Source organism: Schistocerca americana, chromosome X (genome assembly GCF_021461395.2).
Source record: "Schistocerca americana isolate TAMUIC-IGC-003095 chromosome X, iqSchAmer2.1, whole genome shotgun sequence".
Taxonomy (NCBI): Eukaryota; Metazoa; Arthropoda; class Insecta; order Orthoptera; family Acrididae; genus Schistocerca; species Schistocerca americana.
Genome location: NC_060130.1, coordinates 928,055,528 through 928,076,627, shown reverse-complemented (window position 1 = coordinate 928,076,627; position 21,100 = coordinate 928,055,528). Strand labels below are relative to the sequence as shown.

At 37.0% G+C, this 21,100-nt stretch overlaps 1 protein-coding gene across 1 annotated transcript in view; it reads right to left on the bottom strand.

Moving 5' to 3' along the window:
• Nucleotides 1–17,628, bottom strand: part of LOC124556804 (protein phosphatase 1 regulatory subunit 37) — a 247,765-nt gene extending 230,137 nt beyond the window's left edge. Inside the window, exon 1 of the mRNA XM_047130824.1 lies at nt 17,361–17,628. Within this exon, the coding sequence (XP_046986780.1) occupies nt 17,361–17,526 (166 nt within the window). The 5' untranslated portion in view covers nt 17,527–17,628. The remainder of the gene's footprint in view (nt 1–17,360) is intronic.
• Between the last annotated feature and the right edge of the window lie 3,472 nt (nt 17,629–21,100).

The window sequence follows — 21,100 nt, the reverse complement described above, 5'->3', positions numbered from 1 at the left end:
TGGTGTTAAATCATGGTATGTCTTAATCCACTTATTCAGCAATACTTCTCCAGAGCACGATATACAATTCGTTTAAACATTGCCCATAATTCCTCTACTTCCATCATACTAGAACTAAATGATACCCCATTCACTAAGTGGGTGCTAACAACTTCTTATCTGCTTTTTCTAGCATAAATACCCTTCTAACCTTCTTAATGAAGTTAATTTTAGTAACCATCACTGCTATAATGACATCATGACCACCAATCCCAGTTCTACACTGGCTCCATTGATAAGGTCAGGCCTATGTGTAGCTACAAGGCCTAAAATATTTACACTGTGTGAGGGCTGCAAAACTAGCAGCTCAAGACTGTTTTTGGAAAATGTGTTTTAAAGTACTTTGCAAGTCTGACTGTCCATACATATGACACACAACACACACACACCCCTCGCTTAACGAGCATCCCCCATAACATGCAATTTTGCATAATGAGCAAAACAAATTGTAAACAAACGACTCACATAATGAGCGATGTTTCGCATAACGAGTGACAACAATTTAGTGGTGTGATTAGATTAGATTAGATTTACTTTCATTCCAATTGATCCGTAGTGAGGAGGTCATCCAGGATGTGGAACATGTCAGAAAAACAACAATACATGACAAATATTTACAACTAAAACAAATAAGCTAATGTACTATTCCACAGGTCCCAAGTGGAATGATCGTCATTTTTTAATGAACACTAAGAGTCATTTTACAAATACTAATGCACTGAATTTAAAATAAAGTTTCTTATTTATTTATAAGGTAATAAACATGTAATACAACTACTGTAATACTCATTTACAATGAACACATTACTGCACTGAAATGGTGCAGAAGTTAGATTATACTTACACACACACACACACACACACACACACACACACACACATATTTTCAATGAACACATTACTGCACTGAAATTGTGCAGAAGTTATGTTGTACTTATATACAAATCAGTTGGTTTTACTAAGAAATTCATCAATGGAGTAGAAGGAGTTGGTCACCAATAAATCCTTTAGGCTTCTCTTAAACTGAATTTCATTGGTTGTTAAGCTTTTTATGGCTGCTGGCAAGTTATTGAAAATGTGTGTTCCTGAATAATGCACACCTTTTTGTACAAGACTAAGTGACTTTAAATCCTTGTGAAGATTATTCTTATTTCTAGTATTGATTCCATGAATTGAGCTGTTGGTTTGAAAAAGTGATATATTTTTAATGACAAATTTCATTAAGGAATAAATATATTGGGAAGCAGTAGTTAGTATCCCTAGTTCCCTAAACAGGCTTCTGCAGTATGTTCTTGAGTTCACACCACATATAGCTCTTACTGCACGTTTTTGTGCCCGGGAAACTTTAGCTTGGCTTGATGAATTACCCCAAAAAATAATCCCATATGACATTATGGAATGAAAGTAAGCATAGTATGCCAGCTTTTTCATTTTTATATCCCCTACGTCTGACAAAATTCGCATTGCAAACAGAGATTTGTTATGACGCTTCAGCAGTTCTGTGGTGTGCTCCTCCCAGTTGAATTTATTATCAAGCTGTAATCCCAAGAACTTAACACTGTCCACTTCTTCTATCTTCTTGTCATCGTATGTTAGACATATACTCTTGGGACACCCCTTACAAGTTCTGAACTGCATGTAGTGTGTTTTTTCAAAGTTTAGTGACAAAGAATTGGCTAGGAACCAGTGATTAATGTCCACAAATATTTTATTGGCTGATCTTTCTAAGACTACACTTGATTTGCTATTTATTGCAATGTTTGTATCATTGGCAAACAAAACAAACTTAGGCATCTGGTAATGTTACTGATGAAAGGTCATCGATATACACAAGAAAAAGTAAGGGCCCAAAATGGAACCTTGTGGGACCCCACATCCATCCATCCATCCATCCATCCATCCATCCATCCATCCATCTAACTAACTAATTAATTAATTCCCAGTTGGATGATGCCTGATAGCTTGATACATGTCTCTTTCCTAATAACACCCTTTGTTTCCTGCCAGAGATATAAGATTTGAACCATTTTGCAGCATTTCCTGTTACACTATAATATTCTAGTTTACTTACAAGGATATTGTGATTTACACAGTCAAATGCCTTTGACAGATCACAAAATATACCAGTTGCCTACAATTTTTTGTCTAATGAATTAAGCACATTTTCACTGTAAGTGTAGATAGCCTTCTCAATATCAGAACCTTTTAGAGATCCGAACTGTGACTTTGACAGTATGTTATTTGAGATAAGATGGTTATAAAGACGACTGTACATTACTTTTTCGAAAATTTTTGTGAATGCTGGCAATAGTGAAATTGGACGGAAATTTGATGCTATTTCTTTATCTCCCTTCTTAAACAGTGGCTTAACTTCAGCATATTTCAGCCATTCAGGAAATATTCCACTGATAAACGACTGGTTACACAGATAGCGTAATATGTTACTTAGCTCAGAGTCACATTCTTTAATTAACTTTGTTGATATTTCATCATACCCACTAGATGTTTTTGATTTTAAAGATTTTATGATGGACATTATTTCTGTTGGGGTAGTGAGGGTCAAATTCATATTATGGAAGTTACTTGAAATGTCTGGTCTAAGGTAATCCATAGCAGCATCTACCGAACCTGACAACCCCATCTTTTCAGTAACAGTTATAAAATGTTTGTTAAAAAGTTCTGCAACACTATACACACCTGTCACCAATGTATCATTTACTCTTAATGCTATTTGTTCCTCTTCATGTCTGGTTCTACCAGCCTCCTCCTTCACTATATCCCATATTGTCTTTATTTTGTTATCTGATATGACTATCTTTTCCTTGTAATATATTTGCTTTGACATTCGTATTACAGTCTTTAATATTTTGCAGTATTTCTTATAATGTGCTATAGCATCAACATTGGAAATGTTTCGGATTGACAGATACAGTTTTCTTTTTGTTTTACAAGATACCCCTATTCCTCGAGTAATCCATGGCTTCTTTGTAGACTTTGCTCTAACCTTGGTAAGTTTTGAGGGAAAGCAGTGTTCGAATAAGGTAAGCACTTTATTAGCAAAAATGTTATATTTTTCATTCATGCCATGAGCACTGTAAAAATCAGTCCAGTGAATGTCTCTGAGGAGTGTCCTAAAATAATCAATTTTTGGCTTACTGATTACCCTCTTGAGCTCAGATTTAACAGATTTTATATCCTGTTCAGTATTAACATTTAACAGAAGGAACTTCATGTCATGGTCTGAGAGGCAATTGACTATTGGTTTTGTAATATAATGTTGTTCATTGGACTTTTCTATAAAGATATTATCAATGGCTGTTTGTGAGCAAGTGGCTATCCTAGTGGGGAACTTTACAGTGGGAATTAAGTTGAATGATAGTGTTACTAACTCAAATAATTTCTTATTGGGAGAGTCTTTAAGGAAATTTACATTGAAATCACCAGCAACCACTATTTCTTTGTTTTTGGTTGTTAAATGGGCCAGTACAGCTTCAAGGTGGTTTACAAACAGATTAAAGTTACCTGCAGGTGCTCGATATACACTTAATATTATGCAGGATTTTTTGTGAAATTCTAATTCTGTTGCACATGCTTCCATATGCTGTTCTAGGCAAAATTTATGAATGTCTATGTTCTTAAATTTATGACAGTTCCTGATCAATGTGGCAACTCCTCCTTTCTCCATTTCCGATTTACAAAAGTGAGATGCTAACCTAAACCCTGTAACACTTAAAAATTCTATACCAGTGGTCACATGATGTTCAGAGAGGCAGATTATGTCAGCTGGGTTTGAAGACTCTAATTCATCTATGCAGATAGTTAATTCATTAATTTTATTTCTCAGTCCTCAAATATTTTGATGCAATAAAGATAACTGACATTTCACATTGACTGAGTTAAAATTGGGTGGAGTTAAAATATCTGCTGACAGTTGAAAATTCTTAACCAATGGCTGTTTATGCTGATGTAATAAGCTGGAATTATGTTTTTTTGATTTCTTTCTCAAACTGAAGGTTTGTCTCAGTTCTAACCTCTCTTAAAATTTGCTTTCTTTCTGTCCTCCCTACCCTAAAAAAGGTCTTTTCTGAATCCTATAACCACTGGTATTTTACCACTCATGACAGTGCCTCCCCCCTTTAACTTTCCTGCTATTTCCCCAGCCAATTTACCCTTCCCCTTCCTGTTGAGGCGAAGGCCATGCCTAGTATAATCCCACCTACTGAGAGAATCAACATGAACCACACCAATGTGTGACCCCACACCCGACAGGAGCAGCCGTTCCAGCTCCAAATTAACTGTCATAACACGTCACTGGCCATTCACACATGGCAGGGGAACATTTAACAATATGAACACCTTTCACTGTCAGCAGCAGCTTATGAACAATGTCTTTAGTACATACTGCAGTCTGGGTTTGGCGCTATTTCTGCTACCATCTTAGCGCAACTTGAGATCACACATTTTTCTGACCTTATGTTCACACAGTGTTTTAATAACCTTTGTAGAAGTGTCCCTGAAAGATAAAGCCGCAATAAGACGACCATAAGATAAAGAAAATGACCTCAGAAAGGAAACATAAAATCATTGGAAAACACGAATAAGGTACAAGCATTGCTGATTTAGTGTGCACATACAATCAGTCTACATCAACTATTTGCACTATCCTAGAAAAAAAAAAGACAAAATTAAGGAGATAGACAGCGTAAAGTGACTGACAAGAGTATCTAAACAATAGTTCCATATTCTGGATGATGCTAAAATATTGCTCCTTATATGGACAAATGAAAAGCAATTGCAAGGCGACACTACTATCGAGGTCATTTGTGAGAAGCTGAGAACGATTTTCGCCAGCCTCTTTAAGAAGAAGCCAGGATCAGCAACAGCCAAGAAAGTGTTTCAGGGAAGCCATGGGTGGTTCAAGAAAGAGAAGAACCGGCACCCACAGCGTGTGACACGGCAAAGCAGCCACCTCTGATACAAAGGCAGCACAGAATTTCATCAGCAACTTCAAGATGTTCACAGATTCTGTGGGTTATCTGCTACAACAGGTTTTTAATTGTGATGAGATGGGTCTATTCTGGAAAATACGCCGAAGTGTATTCTTATAACAGCAGAGGAGAATATATTGCCTGGTCACAAGCCAATGAAAGATGTCTCACACTGCTATTCTGCACCAATGCAAGTGACGATTTGAAAATTAAACCACTTCTTGTTTACCATTCACTAACCCCACGAACCTTCAAGAAGTTTTAAGTCCAGCAGAGCAGGTTAAATGTGATGTGGAGGTCCAACACCAAGGCTTGGGTGACACATTATCTTTTTTGTGATTGGATCAATGAAGTGTTTGGTCCTTTGGTGAAAAAATATTTGCTCGAGATTGATCTGCCACTCCATTTCTTGCTTGTTATGGACAATGCTCCTGTCCATTCTCCAGGCCAACAAGACTACCTCCTTGAAGAATTTCAATTCGTCATGATCCAATTTCTGCCTCCCAACACCACTCAGTTACTCCAGTTTACGGACCAGCAGATTATTCTTAACTTTAAGAAGCTCTACACTAAAGCATTCTTAGGGTATTGCTTTGAGTTGACTGAAGCTACCAGTCTTACTCTCAGAAAGTTTTGGAAACATCACTTCAACATTGTTGCCTGCATCAAGATGACCGAAAAGACATGGGAAGGGGTAACCAAGAGAACTCTCGCTTCTGCCTGGAAGAAACTTTGGTCGAAATGCATCATCAAACGTTACTCTGAGGCATTTGAGTCAGTACCTATGCAGCCTGTAGTCAATGAGATTCTGTCTCTGGCCAAGCCCAAGCAACAGACATTGTCAGTGATAGCGTGAGCCCCAACTTGTAGACAACTGCACCCTGCATGCTTGATAGCCGCATGCAAGGCCTCTGGCACACATACCGAGTTTACATTGGCTTCCTTTCTGGCCCTGAATACTAGGTCAACTAAGACGCTCCACAATACACCTAATGCTGGAGCTCCTGATAACTAGCAAAGCCCTGCTCCCATGTGCCTGCTTGGACTCTGCTGAAGGAACAGCCACCTGTCCACTCAAGATTAACAAGCAAGGCGAGATGGCCAGTCTCCACATTGACTCTCCACCTCGAGAGAGGCAAACACGTTAAAGCCCACCATTCACTGTGCCGTGAGTTCCCATACATACATACATACATACATACATCAGGTACACTAGGAGGTGCCTCAGTAGCAGAGCCAGGGGGTGAAACAAGTGACACCTGAGATGTCCCACGTGATTCGCATATTCTCCACCACGATTACATCCTGAGGCAGCATCCTGAAGATGGTTGACCACTGACCAAAGTATCTTCAGCTGTTCACAAACTGCAGCCAGCTGCTTCTGCGTCTGTACACACCATTACAAACAGAAACCTAGATATGCAACCCGACTGATGTGTCACCAACGGAGGCTGATGTCTTAATGGGCTGTGTCACTAGTTGTTCAGAAGAAATGACAACTGTGCTACAGACTGCCTTACTCTACACTCTACCAAGCGAGCTGACACAGTGGTTAGCACACTGGAGCTGCATTCGGAAAGATGACAGTTCAAACCTGTGTCCCAATTTAGGTTTTCCGAGATTTCCCTAAATCACTTCAAGGTAAATGCCAGGATGGTTCCTTTGAAAGGGCACAAGTGACTTCCTTCCCCATCCTTCCCTGTTTGGTCCCCTCCGCCAAATCAACCAAACTATTCTACACTTAACAGTTACTAAAAGATGAGATTATGCCTTTCTAATACTAAAACACGCATGAAATTTAAGAAATAAACTACTGAGAAAACACAGAAAAAACTAAATACATAAAATATCATACAATGAAAACATAAAAACTAGAACAACAATAGCTACAGATTATTATGATCAAATTTAATTCTGGGTACTGTCAAACACTGGAGTGATGACTTACTCGCACCTAATCACCTCGTAACATAAATTTCTTTCAGAAGCTTGTAGATCAGAGAGATGAAGTCAGATTGCTAGGTGAACATTGTAGTATAAATTATTCACCACTCTCTACTGAAAAATGTTCACAAAGGCAGGTAGACTCTTCCTTCTGTGTGACACGATTTTTCTAGAAAAACGAGTTCCCAAGAACTCTACCACAATGTAACCCTTCATGTATAATTATTGACAATGCCCTGCACGGAATACAAAGAAGCACAGCATGTGTGTGTGTTTGGGAAGGTATACTACTGATGTGTGCTTAACTGTAAGTTAAAAATTGCCTTCTGCTAGTGCATGAGATATTTATTTAAACATCTTTCCTTCTCCATTGTTATTTAGTTTTTAATGAGTCATGAATAGTAGTACACAGACTGGATGCAGCATATTTTTAACATGTTAGATCTGTGGAGTGACCTTGCCCAAGAACAATCATGAGCAATTGGATATGCAATTTAATCATTAAGTTAACACTTTAAATTGCCTATGAACAAACATGCCTGAACTGCTTGATTCAGTAGGCACATACAAAGGAATCAGTGAACACAATGTTATTCCAGCACCCATTGTTACTGATGTTCCAGAACTTAAAAGAAACTTTACAAAAATTCACCATGTAGCCATACTTAAAAATTAAGTTGTGACGCATATGTAAAATGATTTGTTCCACATCATTATGATTTTTCATGCATACGATACATGGAACATGAAACTAACTATGCTTACTTGCTACACCAATTAACAGACTGCTAATCACTTAAATAGCTAAATAACTAGCAACAAATAATGAAGTGTTTAGGATTAAAATGAAGAGGACTGGTAGCATAAAATGAGGTTTAATTTACGCTGGGTATTAGGTGATTCATTAAGTATTTATTTTACTTCTTCACAGTCGTGATATTAGGGCCTTCAGACCTTCTTTTACATTGTGCCACACATCTTGCAGTTTAGGAAGTTGACAAACACGTTTTTACATGACAAAGATTATATGAGAGTGTATAAATAGTTTATGTGGTAATAACTACCTTACTACACAATATCTATCTTACTACTAATAACACACAAACAAATGAAAAGCAAAAGAAATACAGAAGAAGAAGAAGAAAGAGGAAAAGGTGGTGGTTCCAAATAACAGTACTGACTGCAGATTAAGGTGTATATGAACCCGACAATAAATAAAGGGAGCGCTTCAAGACATAACCCACTTGTTTATTTTTTGTAACTGGGAAACCTAGACATTTCTATGATGTAATGGGACAGGCTACTCCACTACTGAGAGCTTGTAATACAGGTTTTGTTATAAACACCTGTGATAAGAGGAGAAACTCTAAGTAATTTAAAATAAAAGAGTCACGCATCCCTTGATTGTTGCTGATGGGGGAAGGGGAATATTATATTTGAGGATGAATTTGGCCTCATTTATGAGGGACTCTCTACAGTAAACAAAATGTGTGGTAGCCCCATCTTTACACTGTCTGTAACCAGGACTGTTTTCTGTAGTTAGCAGTAATGTGGTCATACAGTAGGGTGTCAGTATTGTATCTTACACAAGAATTTAGGGCAAGATCTAGGCACTGGTAGCTGTCGATATTTAGACTATGTAAAACATCACAATAATCTAAGAACGGTAAAACTAACCCCTGAACCATTTTCCTTTTAATATTTCTGGAAAAAAAAAAAGACTTTTTTGCACTTTGTCAAACATGAAGTGACATACATGTCTTCCAGCACACAGATACATTATTTTCATTCCAACTGAAAAGCTCACCCAATATTACATCATAATCTTTAACTGAAGAGCTAAAATGTCAACAATGTAGGAAAAGATAGATTTGTACTTACCGTAAAGATGACACGTTAAGTGGCAAACAGGCACAATTAGATGACACTTACATATAAGTTTTCAGCCACAGCCTTTGTCAGACAAAGAAAGAGAAGCACACAACATTCATTCACACAAGCAAGCACACCTAATGCACACGGCTGCCAACTCCGGCTGCCCCAACCGTGGAAAGGAAGCAGTCCACATCTCATGCACACATGGCCGCCAGCTCTGGGAGCTCAGCATTCTGGTCCAAGCTGCCAGAGTTGGTGGTCATGTGTGTGTGAGTTGGTGTGTGTTTCTTTTTCTGACAAAGGCTGTGGCCATAAGCTTTATGTGTAAGTGTCTTCCAATTGTGCCTGTCTGCAAGTCTGCAACTTTATGTGTCATTTTTATGGTAAGTAGCAATCTATCTTTTCCTACGTTATTGATATTTCAACCTGGACTTTCCATTATTTGAGGAACTGAAATAGATTTCTGTATAATTTAGAACAACAGGTGGGAAGGATTTATCCCCAGATATGAATTGATGAGTAGTTGTTGCACTATTTACACTGCTTTCAATTTAGTGTGGTTCAACTTCACTCCTACATTGTTCACCAGTCATAAGAAGCTTGGGGATCTTCATTAACAGAGTATATAGCTGTCATCAGATTTTTTTACTAAAGATTGTCCAGGTACAGAGAGTAATCAGAGCCTGGGATTAAAGAAGAAATACAATTAACACACAGGGCTGTCTGATAGCAGTTAAGTTCTTGTATTGTGCCTTTCTGCCATTCAGCACTGCTGAGAACCTGTAGGACAGGAATCACACCATATCTGAGCTGTGACATAATTATGACAAAGTACTTGGTAAGTAATTATTATTACATGTTTCAATTTGCTGTAAACATGCTTTATAAATTTTATGAAGTAAACCCACTTCCCTACTTTACAAATCACCATTACTGTTGAACCAGTGTGTGGTTACAAAATTTTACTAACAGAGGTACAAAAGTGGGTGGTAGGTGGAAAAGGTTGGCTACATTTGATCTAAGAAAATACCCACAACAACCAAATGACATACTTGTCAAGAATGTGAAAAATGTAGAAATGAAAACATCACTAACACCAACTACATAACATACATCATCACACTTCCATACACTGATAGCAATTGTTGTTCACTAGAACCAAAACTTAAATGAGGCTCTGTACGATTCATGACAAGCTTGTTAATTTCAAACATGTACATCACATGAATGTTCAACAATCATTCAGAGACAGTAGGGCCTATGGTTAAGACATTGTGCATCACTTTAACACTTACTTTCAAATTTCTAACTGCAGACAATCCAACTCAAGAAAAGAAAGCAATCCCTCCTTTCCCCTTGACATACATCCCAGCAGTTGCTTCAACCAGACTTCATACACCATAAGTGACAATTCCTTACATTGTATAGTGGTCTTCAGTCTAAGGACTAGTTCAATGCAGCTGTTCATGGGTGTCAAACCTGTGCGAGCCTCTTCATAGCTACTGTATCCAACATCCATTTGGACTTGCTTACTGTGTTCAAAGTTGTTTGGAATTTTCTATTTTCACCTGTTATACATCCTTTCATTATCAAATCTATTATTCCTTGATGCTTCAAGACATTTCCAATCAACCAGGCTTTTTTATTATTATTTTTTTTATTTTTTATTTTTTTATTAGTGAAGTTGTATTATAAATTTCTGTTCTACCCAATTTGATTCAGTACTTCTTTATTAGTTATCTTACCTGCCCCTCTACTCTTCAGCATTCATGTGTAACATCACATTTCCAAAGTTGCTGTTATTCTCTTGACTGTCCTGTCTATTGCCCATGTTTCACTTCCACATAAGGATACTCTCCGCACAAATACTATCAGGAGTGAATTTTAAGCATTTTAATTTACCAGTTTGGTGTGGGATCGAACCCACAACATTTACTTAACTGTTTAACATAGTCAACTAATGGCCGTCAAAAAGTTTTGCCTTAACAGAGATTTTGAACAGTTTTCCTTTTCAAGCATACATCACAAATACAAACAGACATAAATACAACAGCTACTTCTAACGAGTATGAATGGTGACCAGGTCACTCAATGATCTCATACCAGTACATACAAAACCATGCCAAAACCAAAATTGTAACTTGTGTTATCCCACTTGGCAGCTGGTTTACAAAATTCACACTAACAAAAATATTAGGAAGATGACAATTTGTGTGTGTGTGTGTGTGTGTGTGTGTGTGTGTGTGTGAGTGTGTGAGAGAATGAATTCACAAACGTAAGGCCAGGTATACCGACTCTGAAATCCAGTGAACTTATCCTACTTTTAACTCCTTAACTAGACCTGTCATTGCAATTCATCACCTTATTACATTAAATTCCAGGGGTATATAACTTGTGACAGACTCCTAAGGAGGAAAAGAACTGCATAGCTTAATGTCCCATCAATCATTTGATCATTAGAGATGGAGGGCACGATGAGAATCATGAAGAAATATACCAAAAGAAATTGGCCACATCCTTTTCACATGAACCATCCCAGCACATGCATTAAATTATTTAATGATTTAGGAAACAAAAGAAAACCGGCACCTGGATGCCTAGATGGAGATTTTAAATTCCATCCCTCTAAATGGGAGTCCAGTGTCTTACCATTGTGTCAGCCCCCATGGAAACACCCCATTGATAATGAAGTAATTACAGAGGCAACAAAAGCTTTGATTGTACAAGGAGGCAGAGGGAGGTTGGTCATAGCCTTTCACAGGAACATGCCAGCATTTATCATTCGCGATTTATAGAACCACAGAAATTTGGAGTCAGACAAGCCTTTGAAGTCAGTACCTCCCAAATGAGAGTTCAGTCCCTTAAGCAGTGCCACTGCAATGTGTGATACGCTTTAACATCTTCACTGACACTGTCAACCAAAGTTTGAGGTACCACCCACTTGCTTTGACCTGAGACTTAACTGTGTTGTGTGACATGAAAGTGACGGTTGTAATGGATAGTGTGGGCAGAGGGCATGTTGGAGTATATGCTGGCACTCACGTGTGAGATGTTTGTTTCTAAATTGTTTGTGAGCTGTGATAGTGATTCAATGGACTTCTTGAGTGCTATTTGTGAGAATAATATTGAAAGTATTTGTGGCACTTTATTAGTGAGTTATTTTGATGTTGCCAGTTGTTTTCGGATTTGGCATTACTATATTTGTGTGCTGTGTCTTTTTATGGTTGGAGATTTAATTCTGTGTTTCATTTTTTGCCATTTATGACTATGACATCCAAGTTCATCATGGGGGATGACATGCTGACCACGATTACATTCTTACAGTAACTAAGTTTTGTAAAGTATATGAAGTATAACATTTGCAGAGAAGGGACAAAATTGTCCAAAGTTGCTGTAGTATCTCAGACTAGGGACCAGTACATGCAGCATTGTCTGTGAGAACATATGGTGCTATATCTGGAGGGGTTCCTGGTTTAAGGAGTCTAGACTGGCCATTCGAGGATGTTGTTGACAACATACTATTTTTGCAGCCACTAGATTTATGCATCAGATAACTTTGATTGGCAAGCTGTTTTATTTTTGTATTATAGTACGTGTGGCACGGGTGTTAATGTGAATAATTGTGTGTTTCTTGTATACCGAAATTGGTGCTAATGCAATTTTTTAATAAATTTTTGGGTTGTGTTGATAGCTGTTGGTAATTACGTTGGATTACTATAGGTAGGTATCATGAAGTTTATTTTATCTACAGTGGTGAGGTTACATTTTTGATATTAGTTAGATGGGTGAGTTCTGGTTTTGGGGCACTGCACACTTCATTACAGATATACAGATCAAGTGGAATTTCCAGTACCTATCTTAGGTATCTTTGTGCAGATTCACGATATCATGGACTTCATTTGAGCTACATAGGTCAAATGCGATGTCCGGCACCAATTCTTTTCAGGTTTCTTTTTATTGTGGTTTTGTTGAGTGCAGAGAATTTGGTATGCTTGATTTTTGCATTAGTATTTGTTTTGGCATGTATTAATTAGTATGACTGTCACTCATTCAGTTTGTCCTCTCCCAAAACTCCTTAATCCCTGCAGTTGTCCCATTAGTTTCGGGTTATTTCTTCAATTAAATACTTTTCAGACTATGCGAGTCTGTCTGCATATACAGTGAGTAAGACCATGGTTGCCATGTTTGAAATACGGGTGTCTGCCATCTTGATGACATCAAGGGTCGTACGGCAATCTTCGGCTTTGCCCACTGACTCCCATTAGTGTTAAATCTAGCGTTTTGTGTCTAGTATTATAAACTGCCACTGCTTTCCTAAAACAACACTGCTGTAAAGCCTTTTTAAATATATAACAAGTGGTATCTTAAGCATGCGTCTCTCTCAGTTATCAATTGGCAATCCCGTTTTGTATCCGTTTGTGAACTGCTGAGCCGTCATCTACAAATATCAAAAATTCACTGATAGTGACTATCTTCTTACTTATATTTCCTGGATAAGTGTTTGCAGTGCTCACCATAAGGTCTTTTGGAAAGGCAAGATGTGACATAACTGGTTTTAAATGTGGTCACCAAGATAATAGAAGAGACAAAATGTGTTTCAATGCGATCAAATTAAACTAATTTCTCACATCATGAACTACCAACAACCTCAGCGGAATAATATATTTAAAACAAACAAAAGAGTGGTGATAACTTGCAATGGTTAATCTAGCTCTTCACTCATCCTCAGAAGTCAACCTAACCATAACCTTAGGTTACACTATATATTCCAAGAAGTGGCTGAGAGCAACAAAATAAACTCTGAAGAATACAAAATGCACTTAATGTTGTTGCTAAAAACAAACCATCCATTTTCTCACCTTACAGTTGTCACCTGAAACTATCAAACCAAAAGAATGCTGAAAGTTTTACTTAGTAATTCAACCAATACAGTCCAAGGACATTATTCTGACTGGGGTGAAATCATGTATAGGGTTCCCCAAGGTTCAATCTTAGGACCACCATTGTTACTCATATATGTAAATGATATTCTGCCTTATACACAACAAGCAAAATTGGCATTTTTGCAGACAACATAAGTATTTTAATCAATCCCAGCACACATACAGAAACAGAGGAAATGGCAAAAATTGTTCATAAAAGTACCAGTGAAAGTTTTGCTGTGAATAGTCTCATCCTCAGTTTTAAAAATACACAACATATTCAGTTCTGCACCAATGATAAGGGTAATACATTGTGGGGAAATAATAAATACGGTGGGAGCTTCAAAATTCTTAGTGTCAATATTGATCGGAATTTAAACTAGAAAAAGCACATTTTGGAGCTCCTAAATCAACATATTTCAGCTAAACTTGCCCTTAGAATCATTGCAAATTGTGAGGAAAGAGAAATTAGTAAGCTGACATATTTTGCATATTTTCCTCCAATAATGTCATATGGAATAATGTTCTATGGAAACTCATCTTTAAGAACGGAACTCTTCAGTGCTCAAAACCGTGCTGTGAGAATAATATGTGGTGCTAAACCATGATCATCTTTTAGACATCTGGTTAAAGAATTTGGTATTATGACTACTGCTTCACAGTATATTTATTCACTCAGGAAGTTTGTTCTAAATAATCCACTGCAGTTCAAAAGTAACAATGATGTACATAATTACAATACCAGGAAGAAAAATTATAATTCATTACTCCACATTAATGTTTTCTTCAGCACAAAAAGGAGTGCACAATGTTGCAACTAAAATATCTGTTAACTTACCCTGTGATGTAAAATGTCTGACAGACAGCAAAGTAAAATTAAAATTGAATAAGTTTCTCACTGACAAAACTATTGAATCATACAACATTTTCTATTACTGTAATGTGTAAAAGGTTTCTTCTCCCCACATTCTTTGGCTTCACCAACTGACAATAAATCTGTGAATATATGCACCAGAAGGTGACGTGACAGCTGCCATTAACATTACGTCACTGGTCAAGGCTGACCCAGAATTATTAACTCTGATATGTATTTTTAAAAAAAGCTTATAAATGTTCAGCATTTAGCCATATTTACAAATTAATTTGTGACGTGAAGATAAAATGACTTCTTCCACATCATTACAATTTATTGTGCAAATGGTCCATTGACCAAGAAACTCACTCCTAGCACTGGCTATGCAAAACACTCATTACGAGCATAAATATAGTAGAAGTAAAGCATTCGTTCTTACAGTGGCTCTATTTGCCACTTCAGACTATCTCCATAGGCCCTCAATCATATTACACCATGTAAGTAGCTGTATCCCTTGAATAGCACACATGTGACCTATCCATAGGAACACTACAAACCACCACTTGCACACATCAGATTCCATTCTAAACGTCTACAACACTGTCTTCTGTCAGCTTTGTGGCAGCCTAGAGTTCTAAATGGGATCACAGTTCTAATAGAAAATGAGAATTATGTTTTACTAACTAAAATTCACTTTCAATGACAAATGCTGCACCAAACTTAATAATGATAGGCAGATTTTTAACCAGTTTGACAAGTAATTTCTACAGTGAAAAACAACCAAGAGAAGTAGTGTTGCCAGTGACAGAGAAATTGTTCCCAAAATGGTTTGTATACAATAGTTCTGTAATTAAGGAACAGTGCAGAAAGTTTCCTCAAGTCGCTACGGAGAATGCTGTAATGGTTCCACTAATAAGACCATGGCTGATTTCCAGCTCTATCCTCATATATTCCTAACCTACTTTGTAGTTGTTTTAAGTACAGTGCACATGCACATATTATTGTGTGTTTGACATGTGCTATACTGTTCTGTCAAATGGTCAAACAATAAATAAATAAATAAAAAGTGTTTTACATACTGTTAGTTGCAGTGTGGACTTTCACCCCCCTTGCATTAACTTTCTTACAGTGGTGAGAGAGCAAGAAAGTACTCCAACAGATAGGAAAGGCTAAAGAAGGTCCTGTGATCTTCCAAAATCAACTTTCAAAAGATTTTCCGAAAGTAACAAAGGAATCACAAAATTTCATCTACAGGTCACAAAACACATCATATACATGCAATTGCTTTCCACAAATTAAGTTTATGATCAGATGAATAGTGTTAAATTTGTGTAATGATATTGCAACACCACTGAAGAAAGTTTCAAAGTGAAGACAAATCATAGGTTCATTATAAGATTCACCTACATAGCAATAATAAGCCAACTTTTGCAGGGGTATACATTACAGTTACTGTATGTCAATCATTGTCTGCTTTGAAGACGTGTGGCCACCTATGCAAAAATTAGTAGTCTTCCAGCTTACAGACATTGTACTTTATGACATACCTAATTTTTATACAACAAAGTACAGTAACACCAATTAACGGATGTCATAAGGCCATACTTTGAAATAATCCTATTGAAACCAACTTTTTTTAAATGTAGCTGCATCCGAGTTAGTAGATATAGTATGAATATTTTTGGTTATAAGAACAGTTTGTTGCACAGTTCATGAAGGAACATTGCACTAATAACAATATTACAAACTAAAATCTTAAAGTTGGCCCCAACATGCAGGAATACAATAGAAAGCTGAAGTTTACAGTGGTATATCACGAAACAGGCAACGTATCAACTGATAAATGGAACAAAGTACAATGGAGCATCTCATAATCTGAATCTGGCTCAATTCTTCCCTCACTAGTATAGGGTGATTTTGCATCAGATGCCATTTAATTTTAGTGGTATCTGTCCCTGTCTTATCTTCCCCCCTCCGCGTAGACACAAACACAAATGTATACATACAAGCATTCCGAACGGGAATAATATATCAAATAAGACACAAAAAAAAAAAAAAAAAAATTTAAACGCAATTACACATTTCGATGAAACAATGAAAGCATACCATTAAGGCACAACCTCGTTAAAACTGCTCTTATATATTCACTAAAAAAAAAAAAAAAACCGGCAAAAATATTTTCATAATAAACAGAGCATTATTAAAAACATTTAAAACTATAGAGTATGGAACCAGTGATTACAAACTGTGTAACACAATAAATGTTGGTGACAACGGGCCTGAGTGGGCGGCAGGATCACATGGCACAGTAACAAAAGACAACAAGCATGAAGGTAAAGATACCGACACAGAAAACATTACGGATAAAGTTACGACACTACGAGAAAACTATCTGATTCGAATATATATAATGTCTGGCTGATACTGATAAAGAAGCGATAAATAAAGCAACTAAATAAAGTTATCTTAATTGGTTGCTTTACTACAGTGAGAGGCTAAGACAAGCAGCACAACACATACCGATTTTACGGAAAACATTTATTCATTGTTAACAAAGAGAAATATTATTCTGTGAATCCACAATCACTGACCCTCACACAATGTTACAGTTTTTATTTCCATTTTCTTCTGACGCTGGTAAACTAAATATCTATTTCAGACGCAAATCGACGTATGCAACAAGTACTGGCAAGACTATTTACCTGATGTACGGATAGAATTAATAAGCATTACGCTTACCATATTGCCATGGATTTGGCGGTTCTAAATAACCGGTGATCAGCTGGTTTCCCTCAGCCGGGAAAGACACTGAAAATGAATATCTACGACCGCTCTTTGAATTTCGAACGCATGAAGTTGTTCTCTCGGCAGCTTCTTGCTGATCTTCTTTTGAAGGATCACTCATGTTAAATTGCAGACTTACATCCGTATACGTGCGGTTTCGGATGTAATCAGGAACCAAACTTGTCAAAAACGCAAGCCACTAAACTCAAATCACAACACTGCCGCCATATTGTCCAAAACTCATGTTAAAAACATAAATAGTAATATCCAGCGATACATAAACAAATAACGAACTGACGCCAAAGTTTTGTATCGAAAACGAAGATTTTCTACTATTTCAGAAACATGGAGCGTTTCAGCTATTAAAAACGCCGGATTTTTTCCTATCCACTGTGATCTGTCGATGCTACTATACTGCGCAAGCTAAAAGTGATTCTTTTTTTTAATTTCTATTTTAAGTAAATACAGTTTCCCTGCAGCATCACATCAAGCCCGAATAACTTGGCAGTTCACAGCTTGGACGCGTTTTCATCAAGTCTGACGCTTGAAGCCCACTTCTGCTGATCATTTTAGATATTTTTTTTTTCCAAAATGGCTCTACTACAACGCTTAGAGGCTTAACTTTTAATGAGGTCAACATCAACTACGGGGATTATAAGTAACGCCACGGCGTCCTGAAATAGCTGGAGAAGGACCTGATGAAGACCAATGACTACTGACTCCTTTTTCTGTGCGAGATTGAACATGAGTAGAAGAACTGTTTGAGAAGTTAAGTATTTATGAAATAAGTAGTTCGACAAATGTCTGATTTAGTTCTTATTTAATAAGCAAAATGTAGCCTCCAGCAAGTTCGTAAAATATTTCAAGTGGTTCACCAAAATTCTTTATCATAATGACCGGTTTCTAGGGTTGGCCTATCACTGTTTCCTTTGATTCTGTGGCATTGTTATAATAATTATTATTATTAGAATGAAATTTTCACTCTACAGCGGAATGTGCGCTGATACGAAAGTTCCTGGCAGAGTAAAACTGTGTGCCGGACCGAGACTCGAACTCGGGACCTTTGCCTTTCGCGGGCAAGTGCAAGAGCACTTCAGAGTTCGAGTCTCGGTCCGGCACAAAGTTTTAATCTGCCAGGAAGTTTCATAATAATTATTAGTATTCATATTATTATTATTACAAAATAATATAAACCCTATAATGCCCCATGTTACATATGTGTAACATTGGGTGTTCATGGCATTATTTTAACAAATAAGTTAATATTTACGGCGAATGCCAGAATTACAGTTATGTAATAACGTAAGGAATGCTTTTGATGTACCTACAATGGAAATTTAGTCATCTAATTTCTTCTTGTTCTAACAATACTAACAACATTACCGCCACCCCACTAAGGAAAGGAACGGCTACATGCTGGTCAGGCCTTTGATTTTCAACAATAGCCTACTTCTTCTTTCCTTGTGACAAATGCAGTAATTTGTCAGTTGTGTATCAGAATCGTTTCCATTCACATTAAAATGAATAACCGGTTGAAAAGTGGAAGTTTGAAAGTGAAATAGGGTAAAAAAATCGCTTGATCGTTAGTGTTGTTTCAACAGGTCATTCAGTTTCTAGTGACATGTGTGTGTCAATCCAACAAAAGGGAACCGTCTGTAAAGAAAATAAAGTACAATGATTATTACATTGAGTTTGGATTTTCATATATAGGACTGTCCAAGACTACAGTCTGTGGTTTTTGGCGACATTCTTGATAACAGTTCTCTGACACCTTCTCTGCTTAAATGCCATTTAGAAACTAAGCACTCCATCCACACAAACAAATCTGCTGATTTTTTTACACGAAAAGCTAACGAGTGAAAAAATTATTTAACTACCGCACTTTTGTATCCGGTGTAAACAACGACAATGAGAATGCTCTTGAAGCGTCTTATCACTTTAACTACAGAACTGCTAAAACGCAAAACCTCATTGAATAGATGAAGATTTAGTGCGTCCATGTAGCCTACATATGATGTAGTGCAACGCATGATTGGAGAATCTTTCACAAAAAAAAGTCAATATGGTACCATTGTCCGACACTACGATCAACTGACAGATCAAAGACACGTAAAATTACGTCGAAAATGAAATTTTTGAAAGAGTTCGTGCCAGTCCTTCTTTTGCGATTCAACTTGACAACTCGACTGATGTTGTCAGTTTTGGCGTTTTGTTACTTTTCGTTCGTAGCAGACGAACTACTAGTCTGCAGACCCATAAAAGAGGAGGAGATATATTCATTAAATTAACCGAAGAATACTTTCTTGTGTAGGAATTTGTTCAGATGGTGCGAAGTCTATGACAGGGTGTGATGCTGGATTTTTTGTCAAAGTGAAATCGGTAGCGCCCAGCGCTACTTGGACATATTGTTGCATTTGTACACAGGCTCTTGTTTCTAAGCGCATGCCCGATGGATTGGAATCTGTGCTGGACGATGCAGTGAAAATAATCCACGTTATTAATTCTCATTCAACAAATTCTCTCACCTCAGTGCTTTGTGGGGAAATGGGACGCATTTATATCTGTTTATTGCCTCAAAATTCAGTTAGGTGGCTATCTTGCGGTAGAACTATTTCCAGACTGTATGAGCTTAAACACGAAGTTACGTTTTTCTCAACAGCGATGCCTTTCATAAAGCAAATTGCATGGGAGCTTATTTGGTAGACATTTTCTCAAAAATTAACACTTTAAACTTATGTCTCTTGGGGTCAAATATAAATGCCTATATTGTCCAAGACAGTATCGAATCATTAATTGAAAAAAAGCTTAATTTTTGGGAAAGTGGTTTAAGTAGGTATCATACCTAGTGCCTTGATACCCTTCAGGACTTCCTGGCGGAAAATCATCTTTCTTTGGACGAAAATGTCAAGAAGATTATTAAAGACCGTTTGAAGAGACTTGGAGAAACCTTCACAAAATATTTCCCCGCTATGTCCAATAATAATAATTAGATTCGCAATCCTCTCGAAGAGTCAACAATTTTAGAATTCATATTAACGATAAATGAAAAAGAGCAGCTTCTTGAAACTTCCACTGATCTTCAGTTACTGAAACTCTACTATCTAGAAACAGCTCTGATGTCAGCATTTTAATGCATTACAAAGAATACAGCAAAATATTGAAGCAAATAATCCAGAAAGCTAAGCAGCTTTATTATGAGAAAAGGATAATTACATCAGGCAACAAAATAAAAACTATATGGGATATGGTGAAGACAGAGACATGTGGGGCCAGAAAGGAAGAGGTATATATAGCTCTAAAAATAAATGAGATAATGGTGACAAGTGCATGTAGTATTTAAATGTCTTTAACAAATACTTTATTTCCGTTACTGACAGCTTAGTGTTATCAGGTTCTGTAAACAGATAAATGGATTATCTGATATCAGTCTCTACAAATAATTTCAACTAAATCGAAATGACACTCACTTCACCCAAAGATACAGCAGCCATCGCAAAGTCCTTACAATGAAAGTATTCTAGTGGCTATAATAACATATCAACAAAGTTAATCAAAAAATGTTCATGTGAGTTAAGTTCTATTTTTAGTGGTTTGTGTAATTAATCTCTTATGAGCATAACATTTCCAGAATGGCTAAAATATGCAGAAGTTAAGCCTCTTTGCAAGGACAAGGATAAAGAGATACTGTCAAGCTA